At 43.1% G+C, this 24,394-nt stretch overlaps 1 protein-coding gene across 2 annotated transcripts in view; it reads left to right on the top strand.

Moving 5' to 3' along the window:
• The window catches only part of SCN10A (sodium voltage-gated channel alpha subunit 10), an 81,778-nt gene that overhangs the window by 8,028 nt on the left and 49,356 nt on the right, over window positions 1-24,394 (top strand). For both annotated transcript variants that reach the window (XM_031028263.2, XM_006733423.2), the window contains exons 4-12: window positions 6,208-6,336; window positions 6,907-6,998; window positions 8,970-9,161; window positions 9,586-9,652; window positions 13,306-13,447; window positions 13,588-13,785; window positions 14,488-14,658; window positions 17,884-18,177; window positions 20,796-20,907. In XM_031028263.2, the coding sequence (XP_030884123.1) occupies window positions 6,208-6,336; window positions 6,907-6,998; window positions 8,970-9,161; window positions 9,586-9,652; window positions 13,306-13,447; window positions 13,588-13,785; window positions 14,488-14,658; window positions 17,884-18,177; window positions 20,796-20,907 (1,397 nt within the window). The remainder of the gene's footprint in view (window positions 1-6,207; window positions 6,337-6,906; window positions 6,999-8,969; window positions 9,162-9,585; window positions 9,653-13,305; window positions 13,448-13,587; window positions 13,786-14,487; window positions 14,659-17,883; window positions 18,178-20,795; window positions 20,908-24,394) is intronic.

Here is a 24,394-nt window from a genome sequence, read left to right as displayed (position 1 = left end):
AACCCTCAGTTTGTTTCCTGCGATTAAGAATTCCTCATATCAGTGAGGTCATATGATACATGTCTTTCTTTTTTTGACTTATTTCGCTCAACATAATACCCTCCAGTTCCATCCACGTCGTTGCAAATGGCAAGATCTCATTCCTTTTGATGGCTGCATAATATTCCATTGTGTATATATACCACATCTTCTTTATCCATTCATCTGTCGATGGACATCTTGGCTCTTTCCACAGTTTGGCTATTGTGTTCTTAAAAGCAATGTATGTGTTTCATGGACTGACAGTTCATACTGGTTAACATGAAGTTAATCTTACATAGTTTATCCTAACTAATGTGCTTTATTGTCACCCGACAGTTCCTGTTTACATTTGTTAAACTTGGATTTATCACTGTTACTGTTGAATTGCATAATATCACAGTTCAAAAAAAATGAATCATTTCAAAAGTGGTTTGCAGAAATACAACAATGGTGATGAAAATAGAAAAGTAAATCTCACAATATGAAATAAGGTCACAAATAAAAATAATAAATCGATTCTGTCATAAATACAAAGCTTGAATCTGAGACAAGTCATGAGACAAGTGGACAAAGGATGTGGATAATCTCACAAAGATAGATAAAAAATAAACAAAAAAACAGGCAGCATGACAATGAAAATGGATCATTGAATGTTATTGGATCAATGAGCCTTTTGTCCTAGCACCCAGTTTATTATCTGCTAATAACATTTTCATCAAATAGTAATATACACCTACCAAAACTTCCATATTATTTTCCAATAAAGCTTATCAGCCTCACTTTTAAACCAGTTGATTATTTCTAGTACAAAAACAAAATTAGGCTTTCCAGTACAAATTATCAAAACTTGATCTTAAAGGTTGAAAAGACATGAAAACTAGAGTGTCCTCATTCCTCCTCGCAGCAAAAACAACTACAGCTATACCCTTGCTGGTAAGACATGAAACCAGCTTCCAAATCAATGACAAATATTGTAGTTGGAAAGAAAGCAGGAAACAATTGATGGAATTGCTTTATCGGAACTACTAGATTTCTTATAATGTGACTGGCTTTTAAAATCAATGACTGTTATGTATGTAAACAAGCAGACATTTTACTTTACAGTTTAATAAAACTATGATGTATCAGTTTTCAGTATACATTCACCATATATGTGAGAGAGAAGTGCTCAATGACTTTTTGTCTTCTTTATCATGAAGCTAATTTTAAAAGAAGAGATTTCTGGTTTAATTAATTAAAGATTAACTTGTAAACTTAAAAATGCATGTTAGCTTGTGCACCAAGGTTCATAGCAGCATTATTCACAAGAGCCAAAAGGTGGAAACAATCCAAATGTCCGTCAACAGCTGAAAGGATAACAAAATGTGATAGATCTATTGTATGGACGATAGAATATTTTTCAGCATTAAAAATGAATGAGATTCTGACACACACTACAACATGGATGGACCTTAAAACATTATGCTGAGTAAAATTAGCTGGATACAAAAGGACAAATTGTATGACTTGTCTGATTCCACTTATATAAGGTACCTAGAATAGGACTATATGGAGACAGAAAGTAGAATTGAGGTTGCCAGGGAGTAGGGGAAGGAGGACTGGGGGGTTGTTTGATTAGTACAGAGTTTCTGTTTGGGATAATAAAGAAGTTCTGGAGATGGATAGTGGTCGTGGTTGCACAACATTGTGAATACACTTAATGCCACTGAATTGCATACTTAAAATAGTGACAGCAGGGGCGCCTGGGTGGCTCCGTCACTAAGCGTCTGCGTTCGGCTCAGGTCATGGTCCCAGGGTCCTGGGATCGAGCCCCACATCGGGCTCCTTGCTCAGCAGGGAGCATGCTTCTCCCTCTCCCGCTCCCCCTGCTTGTGTTCCTGCTCTCCCAATCTCTCTCTGTGTCAAACAAATAAATAGAATCTTTTTTTAAAAATGGTGACAGCAGTAAATTTTATATTATGTATATTTCACCACTTTTGGGAAAAAAAGAAAAGATACGTTGAATTGGTATTGAAGAAGCTCTGGCCATGTGGTCAGCAAGGAAAGGCATCACAATACAAATGAAAGATGCTCCTTCCAAATGTACTACATTCCTCATTTGTGGAAAACAATGGGGGTCCATAGCATGCCTTCAGACCCTGAATTGCCTTTGAGGGACACAGTGGAAATTGTGAATACAAACTGACTGTGGCCACTTAGTATGAGTCTCCTCAGCCTACAGGGCTGAGATGAAAGTGAGTATAAGATGCTGCTTTCCCACACTGAATTGCTGTGACTGGCAAACAGAAAAGGCTTATAGTGTTTTAAAATAAGGAATAAAATATTTTAAAATTACCATTTCTGCTAATACACATGGTGGGTCTCAATGATACATTCAGGATTTTGAACAGTATGGATCTTTGACTTCGGGGCCTAAACATCAGAATTTTTTCATGAATAGACACCAGGATTTCTTAAAACTGAACAGTGGGTCAAATGGCTCGATGGCTGAGAGTGTGACTTTTTCTCAATACCCAGTGATTTTCTTCCTCCGTCAGGAGTGTCCTTTGCATATTAAAAATCGCATCCAAACATTGCAACAGAACATGAAAAAATACTCTGTGAGCCAAATGCCACCAGAAAGAGGATGTGACTGTCAGCTACTGTCCCCTGAGTTGAGACCTTCAACCCTCCAGCTTCGGGTGGTGCTAAAGCCTCTGCTCACGTCCTCTGGTAAAACACTGAAAATAGTCTTTAGAACTCTCTCCATAATTTCTGGATCTGCACTTGATCTGAAAAGCCAGAAATATCCGTCAAAGCTTCCCAACAACCTATAATTCTGAGTTAAGATTTTCTAATTTAGAAAACATAAAGAGTTGGGGGGGGAACCAACAAGATATGAAAGCTGACAGCTCAAGCAGCCATCCAGCCAGATATAGATTTCTTCGTGAATAATTTCAAACACTATTTCCCTCTCACAGATATGAAAAGACATTACTGCTATTCTCTTTTTAATGTGATTTTTACTTTTATATAAGATATACAGGTTTATGATTTAAAAGGTCGCAGAGTTCTACAAAAATCCTAACAAAAACAACAATTTCATGCTGCTCATCTCCTCACCCTTAATCCTGTATTTCCAGAGGCAAGTGCTCTCAGCTTTTTTACCTCTTTATTCTGATACTCCCTTCTCTCTGATAAGATACTTGTACCATATATTTTATTCTTCCACTTTAGATATTATCTATTGGCTTTCTGTTATGGAAAAAAAAGAATTAGGTGCACATACCCACACACAATTCCGCTCACACTTATCTTCATGTTGTAGTTATACTATCATTTTGGGTTAGGTAATCAGATGATATGTATGTCATCTGACTACAGACATGATTATGTAATAGTATTACCAAGCAAATGGCATCATAGCTGTGCCGTGCAATGTCCTTTGAGTACATGCTCCTTTTTGCTTTCTCTGGAGTTAATAAAGATTTCATTGCTTCATTTGCTCTGTTTTCTATGTCTTTACCCTAATTTGTTCCCAACTCTTCTCCAGAGTTTATTCATTGCTTCAATTTAGTCAAACATATCAGGCTATCCATCAGGTTCCATTTTTCTTGGGGAAATCACTCCTGGAGTCCTCCATCTCCTGACTCAATATGGCTTAGGTGTTCTTGAAGCATGATGTACGGCTCTTTTCTGGAGATTTTCCCTTCTCCGTTTTCTTTTGGATTCCATTTGTCTCTCCCCTGCATCCCCAGATCTTCCTCTTTGCTGGTTACTTTCTTAATTGGGTGGAGCATCCTATGGTAACTTTCTCAGAAGGTTAGATGGAAAGTACATTTTCTGAGACTTGGTATATCTGTAATTGTCTTTATTTTGCCCTCAATATAACAGTTTATCTGGGGAAGAAATTCTATATTATAAATTATTTTCCTCAAAATTTTGAAGGTATTTGTTCCATTGTCTGATACTGTCCAAGGTTGCCATTGAGAAACCTGATGATATTTTGATTCTTAATCCTCTGGTTGTAACCTGTGATTTTCACTCCCTCAAAAAAAGTTAGGGTCTTCTGTCTGTGTACAATGTTATGAAATTTGGTGATGTTATGCCTTGACATTCATTCATTTTCCTGAACACTTCTGGGTATTTCTAACTGAATTCTTAGATCCTTCAGTTTGCAGAAATTTTCTTGAATTATTTCTTTGATAATTTTCTCTAGTCTCTCTGTCTATTTCTAGATCTCCTACTGGTCAGACATTGTACCTGCTGGTCTGACTCTCTAATGTTCATGCTTATAAACTACCTCTCATCATTTTTTTGGTCCCACTTCCTGTAAGATTTCTTCACCTTTTTTTTTCAGCTCTTCTGTTAATGTTTTACTTTTGCTATCACATTTTTCTTTTCAAAAGTTCTGTTTTGTTCCTTGAATAGTCTTTACAGCCTTCTGTTCTTGTTCTATGTATCCCATATCTTCTCATCTCTTAATTCTCTAAAAATATTCATGATAATTTTTTCCTAACTTTTCTTCTGCTCCCTGCATTGTCTCTTGCTTTTCTTTCTTTCCTGTTTGGTTGCTTTAGTCTTTGGTGTTAGAAGCATCCTTCCAATTCCTGATGCTCATTGCCTAGTGGTTCACATTAAAAATATAGCATCTTCTTGGGCTATTAACCTGACTGTCAGGCTTCTAGAAACTAACTGAAAGGCAGACAGGAGTAGGTGGTGGGAGGGTTGCCTGCCTTTCAGTGTATAAAGTGTCCTTTATACTCTTGTTTCAGCATGTAACTCTCTCTCCCTCTTGTTCAACTCTTGAAAGAATGAACATCCAATCTATTTCCAGAGCAGAGGAGGCAGTTCTTCACTGAATGGGTTCCTCAGTGAATAGCTGTTTCTTGTAAAGACTTTCAAGCAGTATCCAGCTCCACCTGACAACCTCTCCCAAAACCCCACTTTCAGAAGTATTTAGTGTCTCTACGTCCTAAGCAGTCCTGCAATGTGGGTTGGCTTGCTTCTGGGCACTCCCCACTTCCCAGCTCAGGTTTTAGCTTTCTTGGGTCTGCTCTGTCAGTTACTACCCATCCATCTGCTTCCTAGTTTCCAAAATGCTGTTGTTGTGTTCTCCATTATCTCCCTCTTACTGGGTTTTTACTTTAAAAAAATAAAAGGAAAAATCCTTCTACTAACATTTAAGAAGGATTTCAGAAAGGATAGAGGTAAATACATATGTTCAATCTGCCATATGTAATCAACTCTTTCCATTTTTAATACCAGTGTTTATGTTTATGATTTTATAATTTAAAAAATTGACTGTACCCAAAATTATGTGTGCATCTGAATCCCTTTGGTTCTGGAAGGGTAGTTCCCTCTGGCTAGCAGCATTAACATCAGCTGGGGAATGTGTTAGAAATGCACACTCTTAGGCCCTATGCTTGATTTACTAAATAAGAAACCCTGGGGGTAGAACCCAGAAATCTATGTTTGAACAAGCCCTCCAGGTGGTTCAGATGCTTGCTAGAGTTTGAAAACTCCTGCCATAGGTGACTGAGGGATTCTGAACACTTGAGAAACACTACCTTACTCTCAACCTCAGCTCTAGATCCATCTCTTCACCTCCAAAGCCACAAAGTGCCCAGCAGACTCAAAGGACTATTTGAGATGACTTCCTCTGGCAAGACCCATCCTCCAGAGAAAATGTTTAGATTTTTTTTCTTAAATGACACCTAGTTGTTTCCTGCCTTATATGGCTGTTAGACTGGGATTCCTGAGTCCAAAAACACTTGCAGACCAAGGATGTGGGCAAAGAAAAGACAGTTGGAAGTAGAGAAGTTTGGAGAGGAGGGACATAGCAGGGCCTCCACCTCTTCCACATGTCAGCCAACAGCAGGTTGGGAGAGGAGCTTTCAGCTTCCCCCTGGGCACCTCAGCAAACAGGAGCATCCTTGTTCTGAACCTTCTGGTGGTTCTATACCTACTATTGCCCTCTGCCCACGTTTTCAAGCCAAAGATGCTGCCAACTTTCTCAGCTGCACACATCCATCTCCATCTGTGTGACTTCTCTGAGTCCCCCAGTCTTGCCTCCTTACCTTAACTTCTTCCTTTTCCCCACCTTGCTGATGATCTTTACACATTTCCCTATGGAGCCATCCTAGTAGCTCCCCTCTGAACTCTCTCTATGTCACAGTTAATACTCTTTTCCCCCTTCCTTCTCAGGTATGTCTTCACTGTCATTTACACCTTTGAAGCCTTGATAAAGATACTGGCAAGAGGATTTTGTCTAAATGAGTTTGCTTACCTGCGAGATCCTTGGAACTGGCTGGATTTTAGTGTCATTACCCTGGCGTGAGTATTTCTCCATGCTGATGTATATGTCTGCATGGGGCTCCTGGGTGGCTCACGCTCTGGGGATGTTTCCTCATCTCTATCCAGCTTCCTTATATGAAACTGCATGGCCTGGGGTTTCCTTGCTTCTAAGTGTTACGTTGATGGTCACTTTAGGATTAGTCCCATACCTTCAGGTAGAAGTCAGAGACCTCAACTCTGAGCTAATAAATGGCCTGTCAAAGTGAGCAGACAAGGCTTAGTCTTGCACCTACTTGACCTGAAGGTCTTTGCCTGAGGAACCAGTGTTTGAGGAGACTTGTTGGCCAAGCCCACATGCTTGAATACCCATCCATACATGTAGTGCACAGAGCCCTCAGGATCATAATGCATCTTCTCAAAGGGGCCATTTTAAAAGCTATTGCAATAATTAAATCAGAGTGTCAGTCTATAGGTGGAAGTGCCACTAGATTTTGTGTCTATTCTGGGTCCTTCTTAGGCTCTTGTTACCCAAAATTGTCCTTATTTATGCTGCATACATTCCCAGGACCATTTCCTTGCAGAGATACTGACCAACTTCTGGTCCTACAGATACATTGGTGAAACGACAGATCTCCGAGGGATCTCAGGCCTGCGGACATTCAGAGTTCTTAGAGCTTTAAAGACAGTTTCTGTGATCCCAGGTGAGCTGCTTTAACCATTACATGTTTTCATAGAGCATATGCTGGTTTACACAGCCTAATGTCTTACTTTGATTTTTGTAAGAGTCCTATAAAGCTCCAGGGCATAAACTGTTGTCCCCATTTAAAAGACAAAGAAACTGAGGCCCAGACAGTAGAAAACACAATCCCAAGTCCTCACCACTAATGAGGCAAAGTGTCACCTGGAGATCTAGTGTCCCAATTCCTAGGCCAATGCTCTGTGCATAATACCTCATGACATCATCATCAATAAATGACAAGAAGGTCATGTCCTCATTTTATGTTCTTGTTGTGGGGTTCCGGCAAACCTCCAGTTGGAGGTTCTCATTTATATCCTAAACTAAAGGTATAAACTTGAATATAAGGAGGAAGAGTGTAGGCAGTCCTAGGCTCTTGTGAGTGTCTTTGCCATTTCCATATACCTGAAAGCTTGAGCCTCACTCTTGTCTTTGGACCCACAGAGGAGAAAAGAATTGGGCAATTCTTGATTAAAGAGAATTCAGAAACAAAAGTGTTCCACCACAGCTTATCTTATCGAGCCTTCAAGACTTCTGTTGTCACCAGTATCTCAGGGATACACCTTACCCCTCACTGGGTTGATGGAAAAGATGGTGAGGCCAGATACCAGGCAAACCATTGAGACAACTTCCACCTTGTGGCCTGATGGATTATCTCCTTTCCCTTACCTCTGAGAATCCATGCTTTCATCTGGAAAACAGAAACACTCAAGCCATGGGGGAAGTCCTTTCTACCATTCCATGTCTGGCTCTGCAGTGAAGGATTAGAAAATCTTTGCCAACTTCCACTGGGCAAGCTTCCTCATGAAGAGAGCCATAGCGAGAAGTAGTCAGTGCTGCCACCTGGTATCTCTCTCACCTAGTCTTAGCCAGGAAGACCCTGAGTCTTGTTTATAAGACCTGTCCAGTCCAGACTCCCTCTCTGATCTCATCCCTCTCCTCTACCTGCCTTGTATCATGTTCTAGAATCTACCTGTGGTTCTACAAATAGTCCTTGCCTTTGCTCATCTCCCAGGCTTTGGCCATGCTGCTTCTCTACTAAGAGAGTCCTTTCTCTCTTCATTCAACTCATACTCATTCCTCAGGCCTCTGCAAAAGTTTGTCCTTCTCAAGGAGACTCCCTGGTCTCTCCCAACTTCCTCACATTCCACCCCATCCTATCCCCACCCTAGGCTTCAATTAGGAGTTGCTCCTATGTGTGCCTACCTGCTCAATAATGCAATGGCATTCCCCCTCAGTTGTTAAACAACCCCACCACATGCCCTTGCCTTAGCTCCCTGCTCAGCTCCCAGCCCAAGAACCAACAGAGCTAGTGCACAATAGGTTATTTGTTAACCAAATGACAAGAAAAGGATCAGTCTCAGACTGCTTCCCTGTTCAGAGCTCTTTCTGCTACTGTGAATCTGCTCTCTGAAAGAAGCTGATATTATTCTCCACAGTTATAAATCCTCCCTCCTTAAACAAGCAGAGACCCCAACTTTACTGCCAACTGTGCTTGTCCTAATGCTCTCATGGTCTCATTCTATTGTTGTGTTTGTCTCTCTGTGTCTTTGTGTTTCTGTCTCTCTTTCTCTGTCTCATTCTATCTCCCTTGCATCTCTCTCTCTCTCTCAACACACACACTGAGGTTCCATGTGTTTCCATCCTCAAGCTGCCTCCCAGGACTGAATCATTATTAGCCTTACAATGATAAGAAATACATCATCTGGGTATATTGTCACATTCTTGCAAGGAACAATAATCTCTGTCTCCATCTCAGGGTTATTGCAAGGTTTAATTGAGGAACTATGCTTGGAACTGCCTAAAGTTTGTAAAGTACCTCGCACCTATATGTAATGAAAGGATAGGATGGTTAAGATGCAGGCATGCCAGGCATGCAAGTGTGCTCTGTGTGGTATCTCATCAATGTGGGAGTGTTGTTGTCATCTTCCCACAGGACTGAAGGTCATTGTGGGAGCTCTGATCCACTCGGTGAGGAAACTGGCAGATGTGACCATCCTCACTGTCTTCTGCTTGAGTGTCTTTGCCCTGGTGGGTCTACAGCTCTTCAAGGGCAATCTCAAGAACAAATGTGTCAAGAATTGTGCAACTCTCAACGAAACGGGCAATTACTCCTCTTATGGAAAACAAGAGTGGAACTTCTGCCATAGGGACAAAGGTCTGGTTGGCAAGGGTGTGAAGCCCCTGCATACCTATATAGAAATATATTTTGATTCCTCTTTCCTGCTGAAATGCTTCTCCTTTGCTACGTTTTACTTTTGGGTCCCCATTTTCTGTTGTCCAATGTCCCTTTTACAAGAAAATAAGCTATAAATCTAGAAGCAAATCATTCTGCTGGGGGAGGCTCAGAGCTAAAGTCACTGATCAACTTTTCTCTTCCCAGATGGGACATTCCCCCTTCCAAATGTCTCAGCATGCCTACTGAGAGCACATAGCCAAGGGAACACATCTTGCTCAGGCAGAAGACTTAGGAGGTGTTGCCTCCACCACATAAGACTTGAGCTAGAGGGTTCAGAACTATATTCATGGCTTTCATTTCTTCCTTTCTCCTGCAGATTTCTACTATAATAAGCCGGGCACTTCAGATCCCTTACTGTGTGGCAATGGATCTGATGCAGGGTGAGTGCTCAACCCATGACAAAGCACCAGTGCCCAGCAGTCCTTTCTCTTTGTCATTATCATATTCTGGATAGAGACTGGTTTGCAGACCCCAAGGTGATGTAGAAATTAATAAGTCATGTCTTTTGCCATCCCAGGCTCATGGGGAGGGAGTGTAGGAGTTAGCTTTTGCTATGTAACAAACAGCCCCAAGATTTTGTGACTTACAACACTAGCCATTTATTTAGCTCAAGATTCTGCACATTAGCATGTTGAACTGAGATCAGCCTGGTGTTCTGGCATTGCCTGAGCTTATTCATACATCTGCAAACAATGGACAGATTAGCAGGGGCCAGCTGATCTAGGACAGTCTCAGCTGGGGCAGTTTTTCTGTTCCATGTGGTCTCATCTCCCAGCAGGCTAGCCTGGTCTTGTTCTCAAGGGCAGAGAGAAGGTTCCAAGAGAAAGAGTGGAAGTGTACAAGGTCTCTTGAGACCAAGGTTCAGAACTGGCACAATGTCACTTCTGCATTCTATTGAACAAAGCAAGTCACAGGCCAGTGCAAATCCAAGGGATGGAGAGATAACCTTTACCTCTTGACTGGAGGAGCTATGGCAATTTTATGGCAAAGGGGTATGGATACAGGTAGGAGAATACTTGTGGCCATTTTGGCAAACAATCTACCCCAGGAAGGAACTAATATAAATACGTTTTGTGTCAAATGTTCTACATTTAATCATCACAACTCCATCACATGGGTTTTGTTATCCACACATGACAGAGGAAGAAACAGGTGCATCAGCCTTTGCCATTTCAAATTCTTACAGAGGCTAGATACATAACAAATGAGAGGATTAGGCTGGATTGGAACTAGGCGATGACAGTTTGTGCCCCATTTAAAAGGGCCAGCCACTGCTCAGCCCAGCTTTTGGTTGCCACATGGAAATGTGGGTCCACTGCTTCCAGCTCGTCTAACTTTTAAAAAAAGAAAGACAAGAATTCATATTTTTATGTGAAATCTCCCAACTACAAACATTGGCTACCAATTCCAAAAAATGTCTACATATTGTGGGCCAAACAAAATATTTCTGCAAGCCAAATTCAGCCTGCAAGCTGCCAATTTGTGAGGTCTGATGCATATACATAAAGATGCTACCCTGTGAAGAAGCAGTGCTATGCTAGAGGTTCCATGGGCTGAGGGGACACAGTGAGGTGATGGTGGGAGGCAGTGCAGGAGGTCAGGGAAGGTTTCCTGGAGGTGGTGGTTGTGGTGAGCACTGAAGGACAGGCAGGATGTCTCCAGTTTGGTTGAAGAGATCGTTTGGATGGAGGCCATTCCAGGTGGCAGAACAAAATGTGAAACAAAGCAAAGGGGTAGATTTCCCCTCAAGCTTGCCTGCTGCTTTGACCACTGGAGCAAGCATGAGCAGAAAGTTCAGGCAACATATCAGCAAGGCTTATCTTCCCCATCTCCATGTTGGGGGTCTGGAGCCCGAAGCCCATATGACCCCACTCCCTGAATGGCTAACATCCCCAGATTGCCCAAGTGGAGCTGGGTGGGACCTAAATGGAGCTTTGCCTTAATCAGCTCACTAGACAAACAATCTCAGATAGAGCTGAGAATTTGATCAACATAGGGTCCTTGGCCTCTTTCTTCACAAATGCACTTGGCATTTAGTTCTTTGGTTCAGAGATAGGGCTGTTCTGATGTCAGTTTGCCTTTGACTTAAATCTAAGCCAAAGGCCTCCTCAGTGTCTTTTTTCCTGTCTGGATAATGGCATTTCTCATGGCAATGGCTCCAGGGTAGCCTAAGCGCTATCTGTGGTAAAGTTATGGGGTCCACTCATGGCCCCACAACCCAGCTCCAAAATAGGCCAGACATCCTGCTGGGCAGGTCCTGGCCAGGAAATAAGTGTATAAGGCTGGGTTGGCAAGGGAGGCCAGCTCAGGGTGAAGGGCAGAGTGAGCCCTGAAGGACATACCATGAAGATGGAAACTGGGTCCTGTACTGGGCCACAGAGAAGCCAGAGCCCTGAGCTAAGGCCCTCACTGACCAGTGGCACTGTGGGAGGAAAGTCCGGGGTCTCACAAGCACTAGGAAACACTTAATGATTTCCAGCATTCTTTCACATGTATTCTTCTAGTCCATTCTTTTGGTCTCTCCAGGTTAAAAATAGCAGGAATTTTAATTTACAATTTACATATAATATTTACTATGCTGAAGGCACCATGCGAAAAGCTTTCTAGTATGGTCTCATTTAATTCTCAGAGCAGTTCATTATTGATGTGTAGCAACTGTAGTGGAGTTTAATGGAAGACATGAAAATAAGGCTACCCTTGGAGTTAACTAGCAAACCTACAGGTAATGGGTTGACTAGCTCCTTTGGAGAGCAAATCAAAAAACTGTCTGTCTTTAAATGTGGGTCTAGAGAGTCTAGGAACTCACAAATTTCCAATCAAGATTGAAGATAGAATTGGTATTAATTATAGTCAAGTTGCTGGGACCCTAATCAATTGTATGGGTCCCAGGATTGTGTGTTTACATGGATGTCTAGAATAAGGACAGCCCCAGAGATTGGTGTTAGTGGAGGCATGCTGGAGTGGTAGCATCCCAAACTACAAACCAGGTATTACTGTTTTCTCAGCAAAGCCATGCCCTTGAGGTATGTGCAAACACCTCACATGCCTTTAGGTTAGAGATACTTCTTGACATCAACTTACTCCCTTATCATGAGAGAGTGAAGAGTCAATCCAGCACTGCCCACCCCAATACTCACCATGTGGTCGTCTTCAATTTGGCTTTCCTTCATAAGTCAGTCTTCATAGGCTACTTGACAGTTATATTTCTCCTTTTGAATGAATACATTGGCATCTGTGTGGTTTTAGCAACTGTCTTTTCTCTGAACCTCAGCTTCCACATCTGTAAGAAAGGATGGTTCAGATGATTAATTTATAGCATTTGTAAAGCACTTAGGAGAGAGAAAGAGGCACACAGTAAGTGCCCAGTAAGTGGAAAGTGTTGTTTTCATTGTTATATATAATTGGTGAGTGAACTTGACTAATGTGAGTCCTCCTTTGATGGACAGGTTGGCAGATGATGCCAAATGGCTCAGGTTTTAAGTCTGAATTATTGACACTGATTCTCCCTCCCCTGGTGTGAACCTGCAGAGAGTTTGCCACCTTATGGGATCATGTCTGGGCAGTCAGCTGGCCTTCCAAGGCCACTCCCCTCTGCATGAAACTCTGAAGTGAAAGTATTATCATCCCCATTTAAATGGGCAAGAGGGGGGCGCCTGGGTGGCTCAGTCAGTTAAGCATCTGCCTTCTGCTCAGTTCATGATCTCAGAGTCCCAGGATTGAACCCCTTGTAGGGCTCCCTGCTCAGCGGGGAGCCTGCTTCTCCCTCTGACCCTCCCCCCTCTCATGCTCTCTCTCTCACTCTTTCTCTCAAATAAATAAATAAAATCTTTAGAAAAATAAAATAAAAAATAAATGGGCAAAAGGAACTGAGCCTTAGAGAGATCAAGGTCATCCAGCTAACAAGAGGGAGGCCAGGCCTTGAGCTCCAATCTTTGACTTCAAACCCTATGGTCTTCCTATAGCCCTGGGCTGCATTGCCCCCAAGAAGCAGGGGGGCTATGCAATTGATGACCTTCTCTATTTCTTGCTGCAGCCACTGCCCTCAAGGTTATATCTGTCTTAAAACATCTGACAACCCAGATTTTAACTACACCAGCTTTGATTCCTTTGCTTGGGCTTTCCTGTCACTGTTCCGCCTCATGACACAGGATTCCTGGGAACGCCTCTACCAGCAGGTATTGATCTGCATGTCCCCCTACAGACTTGTTTGGAAGCTGGGGAGTCAGATGCATGCCTACGTTTTTCCTGGAGGAGCCTGGCAACATCAGAGGCCCATAAACTTTCGATACAGATCTCCTTTCTCTTGAATCTGCAGACCCTGAGGGCTTCTGGGAAAATGTATATGGTCTTTTTCGTGCTTGTCATCTTCTTGGGGTCTTTCTACCTGGTCAACTTGATCTTGGCTGTGGTCACCATGGCATATGAGGAGCAGAACCAGGCAACAATTGATGAAATTGAAGCCAAGGAGAAGAAGTTCCAAGAGGCCCTTGAGATGCTCCGGAAGGAGCAAGAGGTCTGTGAGGGGTGGATGCTTTGTGAAGTCTGTTGCAGGCAGAGATCTGGATGAACCACTTAGATTAAGATTGTCATTCTAGGGAACTGTAAGAAGATTCATTGTACCTTAAGGACCATCTTAGGTCAGGTTTTCTTTAAAAAGAACCCAACGAAGATCTTGTGCCACTGATTTATTGAGGGGTGCTCTCAGGAAAAGGAGAGAGCAGGAAGTAGGATGGGACAGGAGGAGAATTAAACAAGAAGGTGGCCTCAGCTAGAGATGACCTTCAGCCTGATCCCATGGGGAGCTCTGGGGCATGCCTTGTACCACAAAGTTAGCTGTACCTTGAGGCAAGAGGGCTGGCCTTTTATACCCCCATACCCGCCCCAGCCAAATGTACAGTCAAAGGAAATATTCTACAAAATACTGTGGCTGCGATCAATTAGCAGCTTACACTCAAGCAGCTGAAGATGAGTATACTGACCTGGTAAAATGGATTTGGTGAGGGCATCAGCAGGGCATACTACAAGGTGTGAATGAAAGGGATAACCCAGAGGTGGCTCTTCCTGCCATGCCTCAATCCCACTACCACCCAGGTTCTAATCCTGACCTCCTCTGTTTTAGATGCCCTCATCTCTGTGACACCACATGTGTAAGGGACACATTCATGTTAAGCTCAATCACATATTGTTGGCTGCAGCTGCTGTTCTCTCTCTTCAGGTGCTGGCAGCGCTGGGGATTGACACAGCCTCTCTCCATTCCCACAATGGATCACCTTTAGCCTCCAAAAATGCCAGTGAGAGAAAACACAGAATGAAACCAAGGGTGTCAGAGGGCTCCACAGACGACAACAAATCACCCCAATCTGATCCTTACAACCAACGCAGAATGGTAAAAGGCTCAAGTTTGTTCTCTAAAGATTACCCACCTTTGCAGCTGCCATGGACAATGACTGGAGTGGGAAAATGTTTGTAGCAGGGAGACAGTTGGAGGCACAAAGATTAGGAGGATGTTATAGTAATCCAGACAACACACTGACCCCCCCACCAAATGGTGGCCTAAACTAGGACATGGGCATTATAAATGTGAAAAGGGGGTGGATTGTGACTTCTATTCAAGGTAGGGGACAATAAGACTGGAACTGTGGAATGTGGAAAAAGGAGAGAGGAGTCCAAAATGACTCCCAGTTTCCAGAACTGGGTAATTAGATGGGTAGTGATTCTAAGGCAGGAGCACGGGAGGAAGAACCCAGGTTTGTAGGGAAAGTGGTGAGCCCACATTGGACACACTGACCTTGAGTTGTCCATGGACCTGTGGACATCAAGGGTTAGCTTCCTTCAAACACTCTGATCTGCAATTCTGTCCAAGGTGCTGAAATAATTTACAAACTTATTTCTGACCTCATGTCTCAGCCACCACAACCCAAACTCTCACCTGTTGTTGGTACAGAGGATTCCAGATCCATCTCTGATGCAGTCCAGCCTAGGAATAACTTCAGTACCTCACTTCAGACCCTGTAACAATTCTGTTCACCACCCAAACCTTCTACATCCCACTCCAAGATTCCCTATACTCACCAAGTTTCCTCCCACCACCTCACTTTCCCTTGAAAGTCCTGTGTACTCCAAACATGCCCTTTCCAGAGACCTAAGAGATGACAACCCCTTTGTGGAAGTGTAGTTCCCACACTAACAGTATGGAAAAGGATCAACATGGCTATTTTTCAGGCCTCCTGACTGTCACTTCCCTCTCAATCTCTTTTCCTATGCTCGTCTGAAGGATGTTCTACTGTTTATAGCATAGTCTCTGTAATCCCCAGACTTATGTGTGCCTATATGTGCACAGACATGCTCACATGCACACTAGTCTCAGTGACATACACACTTCAGCATTTATCAGATTCTGTGCCCTTCCCTTCCTTGCTCTGCCTCTTTTGAGCAGCACCTGGCATGCACAGGGTACAGATCAGAAGATATTTGAAAGAGGATTTGACTAGGGCTCTGACAATCACAGAACAGGATGAATCACAGCTTCCATGGAAATGTCAATGATACTGTGAATTGGGCTTTAATTCCCCTCATTCAGTCAGTCCCACATAGATTAGCACCTGGATGTCCAATAATTGTTTGGTGTGTATGTGCTCCTCTCTCCAACTAGATTTACCTTCAAGTGGACAAAAGAGGAGCTGTGTCTTGTTACTTCAACAATACTAGGTGCAATGGTGTAAAGAGATGACTAAAACATGGTCCATTTCCCAAGGACCTCCATTTGGTGGAGGAGACAGATATAAAAACTATGTGTTATGTACTATATTAGGGAAACATACATGGTGTTTTGGGGATAGAAGAGGCATCCTCTCTTATGGGGGTGGAGGTGTATCAGGAAAGGCTGAATGGAGGAGGAGATAATTGAAATGAATAGCAAATAGTGAGTATTCCTCCAATAATTGAGGACTGCAAGAGAGGGGAGGAGGAGTATTTTTCAGGCCTAAAAGAGAACATGTATGTGCAAAGGCATGGAAGCACTATTTGGGTACTTTTTAATGCTCACTAATGGGTTGGAATTCATTCAAGAGGGCATCCCCTTCCTCTTTTCCCAGGTGTGTTCATGTAGTAAATAGCCCATAAGCAGTTTTTATATAAAGCCATTTTCTAACCAGCAGCAGTGAGTGAGAGATTGGGGGTAGCAACTAGGAGAGACACAGCAAGGGTTTCAGGGAAACCACAGGACACCAGTTGGTCTGCCTGGATGATACATTTTAAGGCAAGTCTAGTGCTTAGATTCAGAGGTCATTGCCACCATTTGTCAAATAGGTTAATTCTGAAATATTAACTGGTGGCCAGGGAAGCAGTGCCGTCAAATATGGGACCAAAATCTTCTTCTTAGTTTCTTCATTGGTTTGTTTAGTGCCCAACTGCAAATAACTCAGCCATTCCATTTTTAATAAAGATTTGCCAGATCTGCTCCATTACTTCAAAAGTGGGACTGATTTGTGGATTTTTTATGAGTTCCATAATCCTTGGACATATATTCTAAGTAAAGAGTGCCCTGTTTATAATACTGAGATTGCAAAGATAGTTGCTGAGCAGGATTGGGCTCCAAATAATCCAGAAAGGAAACATCAGTTCTGTGGGATAGGGGGATAAGTAAAGAGGACTCTAATGGACAAGAATGTCCTAACTTCAGTAGTTTAGTAAATAAAATTAAGGAAGGGGGAAACATTCAGCAGTATGATCAGAGTTTGCTAGGAAGTCAGTGTGTAGATCTTGAAATACTTCATACGGCCTAGGACAGAACTGATAACTTCTTATGGTCAAGCTCCCACAGTGGTCATGGGTACTAGCCAACCCAGGCTCCAGTGGCTCTAGGCCTGTGAATTAGCTCCTTTCCTCTGGCAACTGTAAGCCTCACAGTTCCCTCAGCGGGAGATTTTGATGGGAAATGTTTATTGATTTGGAGGAATGGCATTATTCTTCCAGGAAATTAGGCTGTAACTCTCCCTTCAATCTCTCCACTGTTGACTATTCAAAGTTTGCCTCAAGGGATCCTGGAAGCTCATTACATTACAAAGCTCTTGTCTCCTTTGCAACACAAACTCTCACGTTTATATAGGCTGGATCTAATGAATTGCAGGACCTAATTTTCAGACAATAAAGTGCACTTGTTCATTCCACAACCATTTACCAGGTTTGTTCCAGTACTGGTGTGCATAAAGGTCTCCTTAGGTCTCAGCTTTACATGTGGAGCAGGGAATTTAAGACTGCTTTGTCCAGCCCTATAGGTAAATGCTGGTAAAGAGCTGATCCTTCTGGGTGACAAGGTTGTCTTCTGATATTTTTGCCCATCATGACCTATTTGATGATCTTAAGGACCCTATAATCTCTCATCTCTCTTGGCCTTTTCCCAGGCTCCATCAAAAATATTCTTCTCCTCCATTCTCTTCCCATGTTTACCTAGAATACCCCTTAGATCTGTGTCTTTAATTTTCTTCTGGAAGTTCATGAGAATAAGGGCAGGGAAATGGGAGTGTGTGGAAGAAGTGTTGAGCTCCAGATTTGCTTATAGGCTCAGCTTCCAGCCTGCCTTTATCTCTTGCTCCTTTGGGGCAATGCCCAGTCTTTCCTAGGCCTCACCTCTGGGAGACGCCGGGCTAGCCATGGCAGTGTGTTCCATTTCCGTGCCCCTTGCCTGGATACCTCAATCCCTGATGGAGTCACAGATGATGGAGTCTTTCCTGGAGACCATGAGAGCCATCGGGGCTCCATGCTCCTGGGTGGAGGTGCTGGCCAGCAAGGCCCCCTCCTTAGGAGTCCAGTGCCTCAACCCTCCAACCCTGGTCCAGGACGTAGAGAAGACAGACACTCCACGTTGTCCACCGGTGAGCTTGCCCCTGGGGGCATCGAAGTCTCGGTAAGTTTGTCTATGCTCCAGACTCTTGGGCTGCCCTCCAGGTAGAGACCAAGAAACCCTGAGTGTCACTCATGGAAGGGTCCTTTAGGCAATACTCTAACATTTCCCAGCTATCCCCATTTTACAGATAGAGCAGGTGAGAGCCAGAGAGAGGGGTTGGGTTTACCTGAGGTCAAACAGGTTTTCTGGTTTACTCTGCAGTACATAAATACAAATTATTTTCCAGTTGATCCCATTTTTTTTTCAGTGTTCTTCTGTCCCCACTCACTATCACTGCTTTAGAGACAGGCCTGCTTGTTCCCTGGATGAATATGAGAAAAATGGAAAGTTCTCTTTCTGCCTGTAGCTCTGTGCAAACTATGCTGGGCTTAGCACATGGGATCCAGTGAAATTCTGGGAGTTGCTCTGGACAGATATTAGCAGACGCAAAGTATCCCTTGCTTTACTCAGAGAAGCAATAACTTGCCAAAATGTACAAATTAGGCAACAGCGACTAACTGGCAAGCACTCTTAATAGAATAATGGCAGAGTGTAATGGCAAACTAGGGACTCCTTATTGGATTGAGAGCTGTGATTTAATTTGTGCTCTCCCTTTAGTTTCAGTAATGATGCTTCTAGTGTTTTTCATTTGCCCTCTGTCTAGCCAGGGACACAGAGCAGTTTGCAAACAGACTTGTAAACCGACCACGATATGGCTCTACTGACTTGCATAAGTCCTACAGGGTTACCTTAGCTCCATCTCTGACTGGATGTTATATGATCCCAGCAAGAAACAGATGAACCACTCCAATGGGCAAGTGGGGAGAGTTTATTCAAGTATTTACAGAGGTGTACACTGGGCTCTGAACTAAGGAGGGACAGTGAAGCACCTAGAGATGAGCAATAGTAGGGAGCTGTTACATGCTTAGGCTGAAGAAGTGAGAGGAAGGACCGGAACCAGAACCCAGCAAGAGCTGGGTGGCCCAACAGAACTTGTGAGCCAGGTGGAAGACCACAGCCACGACCCAGCCACAGCCTAGCAGGGAAGAAACCAGGTGACAGCCTACTCCTCTCTCCTTCCAGACTCTGATCTTCTGTCTGTGCCTCTCATTGGCCGAGCCTGATCAGGACAGGGTGGTGAGGGTGATGCTGCTTGTACAGACCACCCTCCGCAGGCACAGAGCAGGGTAGAGAAGGTGGAGAGTGGGTCTCCAGAAGCCAAAGGAGAATCACCAACACAAAGAGGTGCTTTAACACTCTAGACAATACCTCATTCAAGAATTTTTCCCTAGATTACCACTCTCCTAGATATTCTGACATTGATTCATAAATTACTTGGCTAGTGCAAGATTAACTCTTAAAGCCCTTCTGTGTCACAAGGATGTGGGTTTCAGGGGCGCCTGGGTGGCTCAGTCGGTTAAGCGGCTGCCTTCGGCTCAGGTCATGATCCCAGGGTCCTGGGATCGAGCCCCACGTCAGGCTCCCTGCTCGGTGGAGAGCCTGCTTCTTCCTCTCCCTCTCCCTGCTGTTCTGCCTACTTGTGCTCTCTCTCTCTCTGTCAAATAAATAAAATCCTTAAAAAAAAAAAAAAAAAATCTTTAAAAAAAAAAAAAAAAGGATGTGGGTTTCAATCACAGGTGTGCCACTTACCAGCCAAGTCACCTGTAACAAGTTCCTTAAATTCTTCAAGCCCCCAAGTCTCCCATTAAAAAGGTTTCTAAATAGCTGAAGGGTTAAATAGAATCATAAAGTGCCTGCATTGATACACATGTGTCTGACAAATAACAATAGCTGCTAGCATCTCTTGTTGAGTCTTCATGGTTGAAAACTTTCTGAACGTTCTTTATATGTATTAAGGCACTTACTACTGTATACCTATGAGCTTCGCCTATGGCAGGTGCTCAAAGATACTTGTCGGATTTGGATTCTGAATGGTTGTGTAGTGCCGAATCAGCTGCTATGGGCCCCGGACTTCCCATATCCAGGGTAGTGTGTGACTAAAGTTAGGGGAATGGAACCCAGATGGAACTTCCAGTGAAGGCCTAAAGAGGGAAGGCTCAAAGGATTGTGTCAGATAACTAACACTGAAGAATCAAGACACACAAATATTCCTTCAGAAAGAAAAGGACTGTGTGGAGTTTAGAACTGGGTTGTATGCTGGGAAGGGAAACGAGCCTATTAGAAAGGAGGTCAAGAAAACCTGTCCTGGAGAGGAAGTCTTTGTGAACCTGTATGCACAGTGCAGACAAAGTCTTAGAATGACTGCCTGGTCCACTGCTCCTGCAGCTCTCACTTACCTTGGGTAGAAACCCTTGAGACAGCCCTCATCCCCACCCTGGTGCCCAGGGACCTGTTCTCAAGCAGGAGTTTGCAGAGTCTCAGGTGAGCCTGGGTTATAGAGTTAGCTACAAACCTAGACTCTGCTTGTACCCCCAACTCTGTGTCTTGGTCTTCATGCCTAAGTTCTTACCCCAAGTTCAAGAAGCAGCCTCATTTCCCAAAGCACAACTGCAGAGGATCATAGCTTCACCAGGCAACTTGTGACCACACAAGACTGGCCAATAAGAGGCTAAGTGACCTGTATTTGCCACTGATGACTTCAAGTTGGGGGAATATCCTGACTGTTTGTGTCCCAGCAGGCATTTGATGCAGGACAGAAGAAGACTTTCCTATCAGCAGAATACTTGAATGAACCTTTCCGAGCCCAAAGGGCAATGAGTGTTGTCAGCATCATGACCTCTGTCCTCGAGGGTAAGTACCACTCATTGGAATATCCATCCACTGTGCTACAATGAGTCTGCATTTGAGCAGCAGAGGAGATGCCCCAAACATGTGTCAAAGATGTCACCCATCTGTGTCCTGGGATCCTAAATACTGCTCCTTTTTATGCCCTTGGTCCCATCACCCTTTATCAATGTGTTTTTTTAGAAGTATGGACAATTTTTTCAAAAACAATAGAATCCAATGAGTTTTTAATGCCCTAGTTTCATCTCTTGTTCAAATTTACATCTGCTTCATATGTATTCACAAAACTAAATTTGAGAAAGTGATCTGGCAGGCACCATAGAATTTCAAGCTACCTCAGGTATGCAAGAAATTTTACCGTCCTTAATTTTCAAATACAGCAGAATTATCCTGTCATTTTTCATGGTTGTAACTTTTATGGTTATAACTTAATTTTTGTCTCAAGCCCCCATTATGCTGAGCATTGGAAGATAATTTAAGTAAATTAATCAGTCAATTTAACTAAATTCTTGTTAATTCAGGGCTCCATCAATCAAATGGGAATCCACTTAGCCTCCTCAGAGATGTGTTCCAATTGCTTACACCAAACCAGGAGCTGGAGGAAGACAGTGGCACTTGTTCACAGCCACCTGACACTCAAGTTCCCAAAGAGCATGACTGCATCCTCCTTACCCTGAGTATAAAGCCTGTCTTCTTATCCAGCCTTTATTTTGCCTCAGGGTATGGAAAATATGGCTTTTGTCCCGTCCAGTTACTTGCCTCCCCTAGACAAATTTAACATGTACTGGGCTAAAGGAAGGAGAGGAAGCTTGGATGCTGGTGTGTTTCTAAGAAAGGGCTCTCTGTGTGCTCACCCACCAGTCCTGGGCTGAATCCTAACTGTGAGGGAGGGCATGGCAAAACAAAAAAAGAAACAAACAAAAAAAAGATGTTTGAGGGATTTGAAAACAGAACCAATCTATGCTTTACTTTCTAGGTGAAGCGAGAGGTAGCAAGTCTTAGGAAAAGACCCACATACCCAGCATGGCACAGAAACTGTATAATAGAGCAGGCAGATAACCCACCTGGGTAGAAAAGACCTGAGGCAGCCCCAGAGAGTGCCCTGTGACCTGCATGGCAGGAGAGTAGCTGGATGATGACCTTGCCCCCGTTGAGGGCTGGAGAAGGAAGTGAGTAAGAGGCAAAGAGGGAACAGCCATCTGGGCAGCTCTCCCACCAGAAACCACATGGGAACTATGATGACTCATAAAATACACTTGGCAATGACCAAGGACCAGCTCAACACTCCACTGTTGGTGAACCCTGCGCCCTCCAGAACTCAGACACAACTTAAGATGGTGAAGTAGTAGCAGACATTGAATTAACTAAAACAAGGTCCCCAGGTTGGGGACTTGCAGTATATATTGAATTCATTCATGGGGGGAAAAAACCTTTAAGTTACATTTCTTGCATACATGAGTTTTTTTGTGTGTGAAATGTGTACACATTTCAGTAACAGTGTGTACATATTATACATATTCTCTCATATTATTTTCCCTCATTAGTCATTATTTAAAAATCACATTTCATTGTAATAATGTCTGTATGCCTAGCAATTTTCATGGCTGTTTAGAATGTAACTATGCTGCTATGCTTGTGATTTTTTTTTTAAGAATTTTATTTTTTATTATTTTTTTAAGATTTTATTTATTTATTTGAGAGAGAGAGAATGAGAGACAGAGAGCATGAGAGGGAGGAGGGTCAGAAGGAGAAGCAGACTCCCCGCTGAGCAGGGAGCCCGATGCGGGGCTCGATCCAGGGACTCCAGGATCATGACCTGAGCCAAAGGCAGTCGCTCAACCAACTGAGCCACCCAGGTGCCCCTATGCTTGTGATTTTTTATTGGCCAGGTGAGTTGCTTGGATTCTTTTTTCTTTTTGCTATTAGCCATCAAACAGTTAATGTTAAATACAAACAGCTTGTTTTTTCATTTATTCCCCAAAACTATCAAGCTCCCTCCTTTTTTTTTTCATTTATTTACTATTCAACAAGCATTTATTCAGCACCTACTATATGTCTGTCATTATTCTGGTGCTGGGAATTCAGTGGTGAACAAGATAGAAGCCTGCACACATGGAATTTACATTCTGGGGACCAGGGTATACAGATAATAAACACAAGTAGATATTCAGGTAGTGATAAGAAGTAGGAAAAAAATAAAGTAGGGAAGGAGATGGGGAATAGAGGACTACAGAGGGGCTATTTCAGATAAGGTAGATGCAGAAGGCCATTCTCCCTAAGGAGACCAGAAATCTGAATGAAGTAAGGGATTCAGACTTCTTAGAACCTAGGGGAAAGACTTCTATACAGATGAATGGCAAATGCAATGTATTTTGCAGGAATGAGACAAGAATTAAAAAAATGAGTGTTCCAAACACAGCCCAACTCAGGTAAGAACAAAAGAGGTCTCAGAATCAATGAGAAACAACAGAGGATAATAGTTAAGAACACAGACCCTGGAGCTAAACTGCCTGGGTTGGCATCCTGGTTCTGCCACATAGGGTAAGCTGTGCAACTTTGGAGCTCTATTAACTGCTCTATGCTTCAATTGCCTCACCTGTAAAATAGTGAAAATGTATTTATCTTGTAATGTTTTTTGAGGATTAAGTGAATTAGCATAAGTAAAGTGCTTAGACCACAATGGGCACTTAGTAAATGTTCAGCAGATGTTAGCTATTCTTGTTTACTCAATTGTAAACAAGGGCAGAGATGTGTCTGTTTTGCTCACAGTTAGATTTCCAGTACCTGGAAGAGCAGTGCTTGGCATATGGTAGGCATTCAACAGACAGTTGTTGAATGAATGGTGAATGAGAGTGATACACAAAAGTGACATTTGGGGATGATGCTAATTATAATGACCTGCACTGATAAATAGGAAGAGAATAGAAATGATCAGATATCCTGAGGTAGGACAGACTCCCCTCAAGGAAGATGCTGTGTGAATAGACTAGGAAAAGCAGGAGATACATTGACATTTTTAAGAGAATATGGGTAAAGACAACTTCAGATTAGGGCAAAGAGGTCAAAGTTGTTTGAGCGTAGGGCAGATGACCTCTGATCTTCTCTGGTCGGACATAATACCCACGACACTCACAGAGTACATGAAGGGTTCTTGGCACTGTCTGAGTTGTGATAGGATTTACAGAGGCCACCTCTCTGGGAGTGATTGTGCCTGAGAAAGTTTGGCTCAAGCCAATAAGAACTTGGCAATTCACTGAGCTCAGGGCACGTGAACCATCTATGCTTGGCACACAAGCTAAGACTTGGCAGTTGTCCAGACCAGAAGACCAGAAGCAGGAGCACAACAGTAAGTACAACCCAGTCTCTGCCCTCATGCTGAGTGGGAGAGAGGGACTTGGAACAAGTTATTACCAGGGTGCTGAGTGTCTTGAAGGAGAAGTTCAGGATGCTAAAGGAAATATGGTAAGTTTAACCTGGAGTTGAGGAGGTATTC

This window comes from Leptonychotes weddellii, chromosome 1, assembly GCF_054177405.1.
Source record: "Leptonychotes weddellii isolate Sample4059 chromosome 1, ASM5417740v2, whole genome shotgun sequence".
Lineage (NCBI taxonomy): Eukaryota > Metazoa > Chordata > Mammalia > Carnivora > Phocidae > Leptonychotes > Leptonychotes weddellii.
Note: the sequence above shows the minus strand (reverse complement) of the source record. Positions and strands in the feature narration are given on the sequence as shown.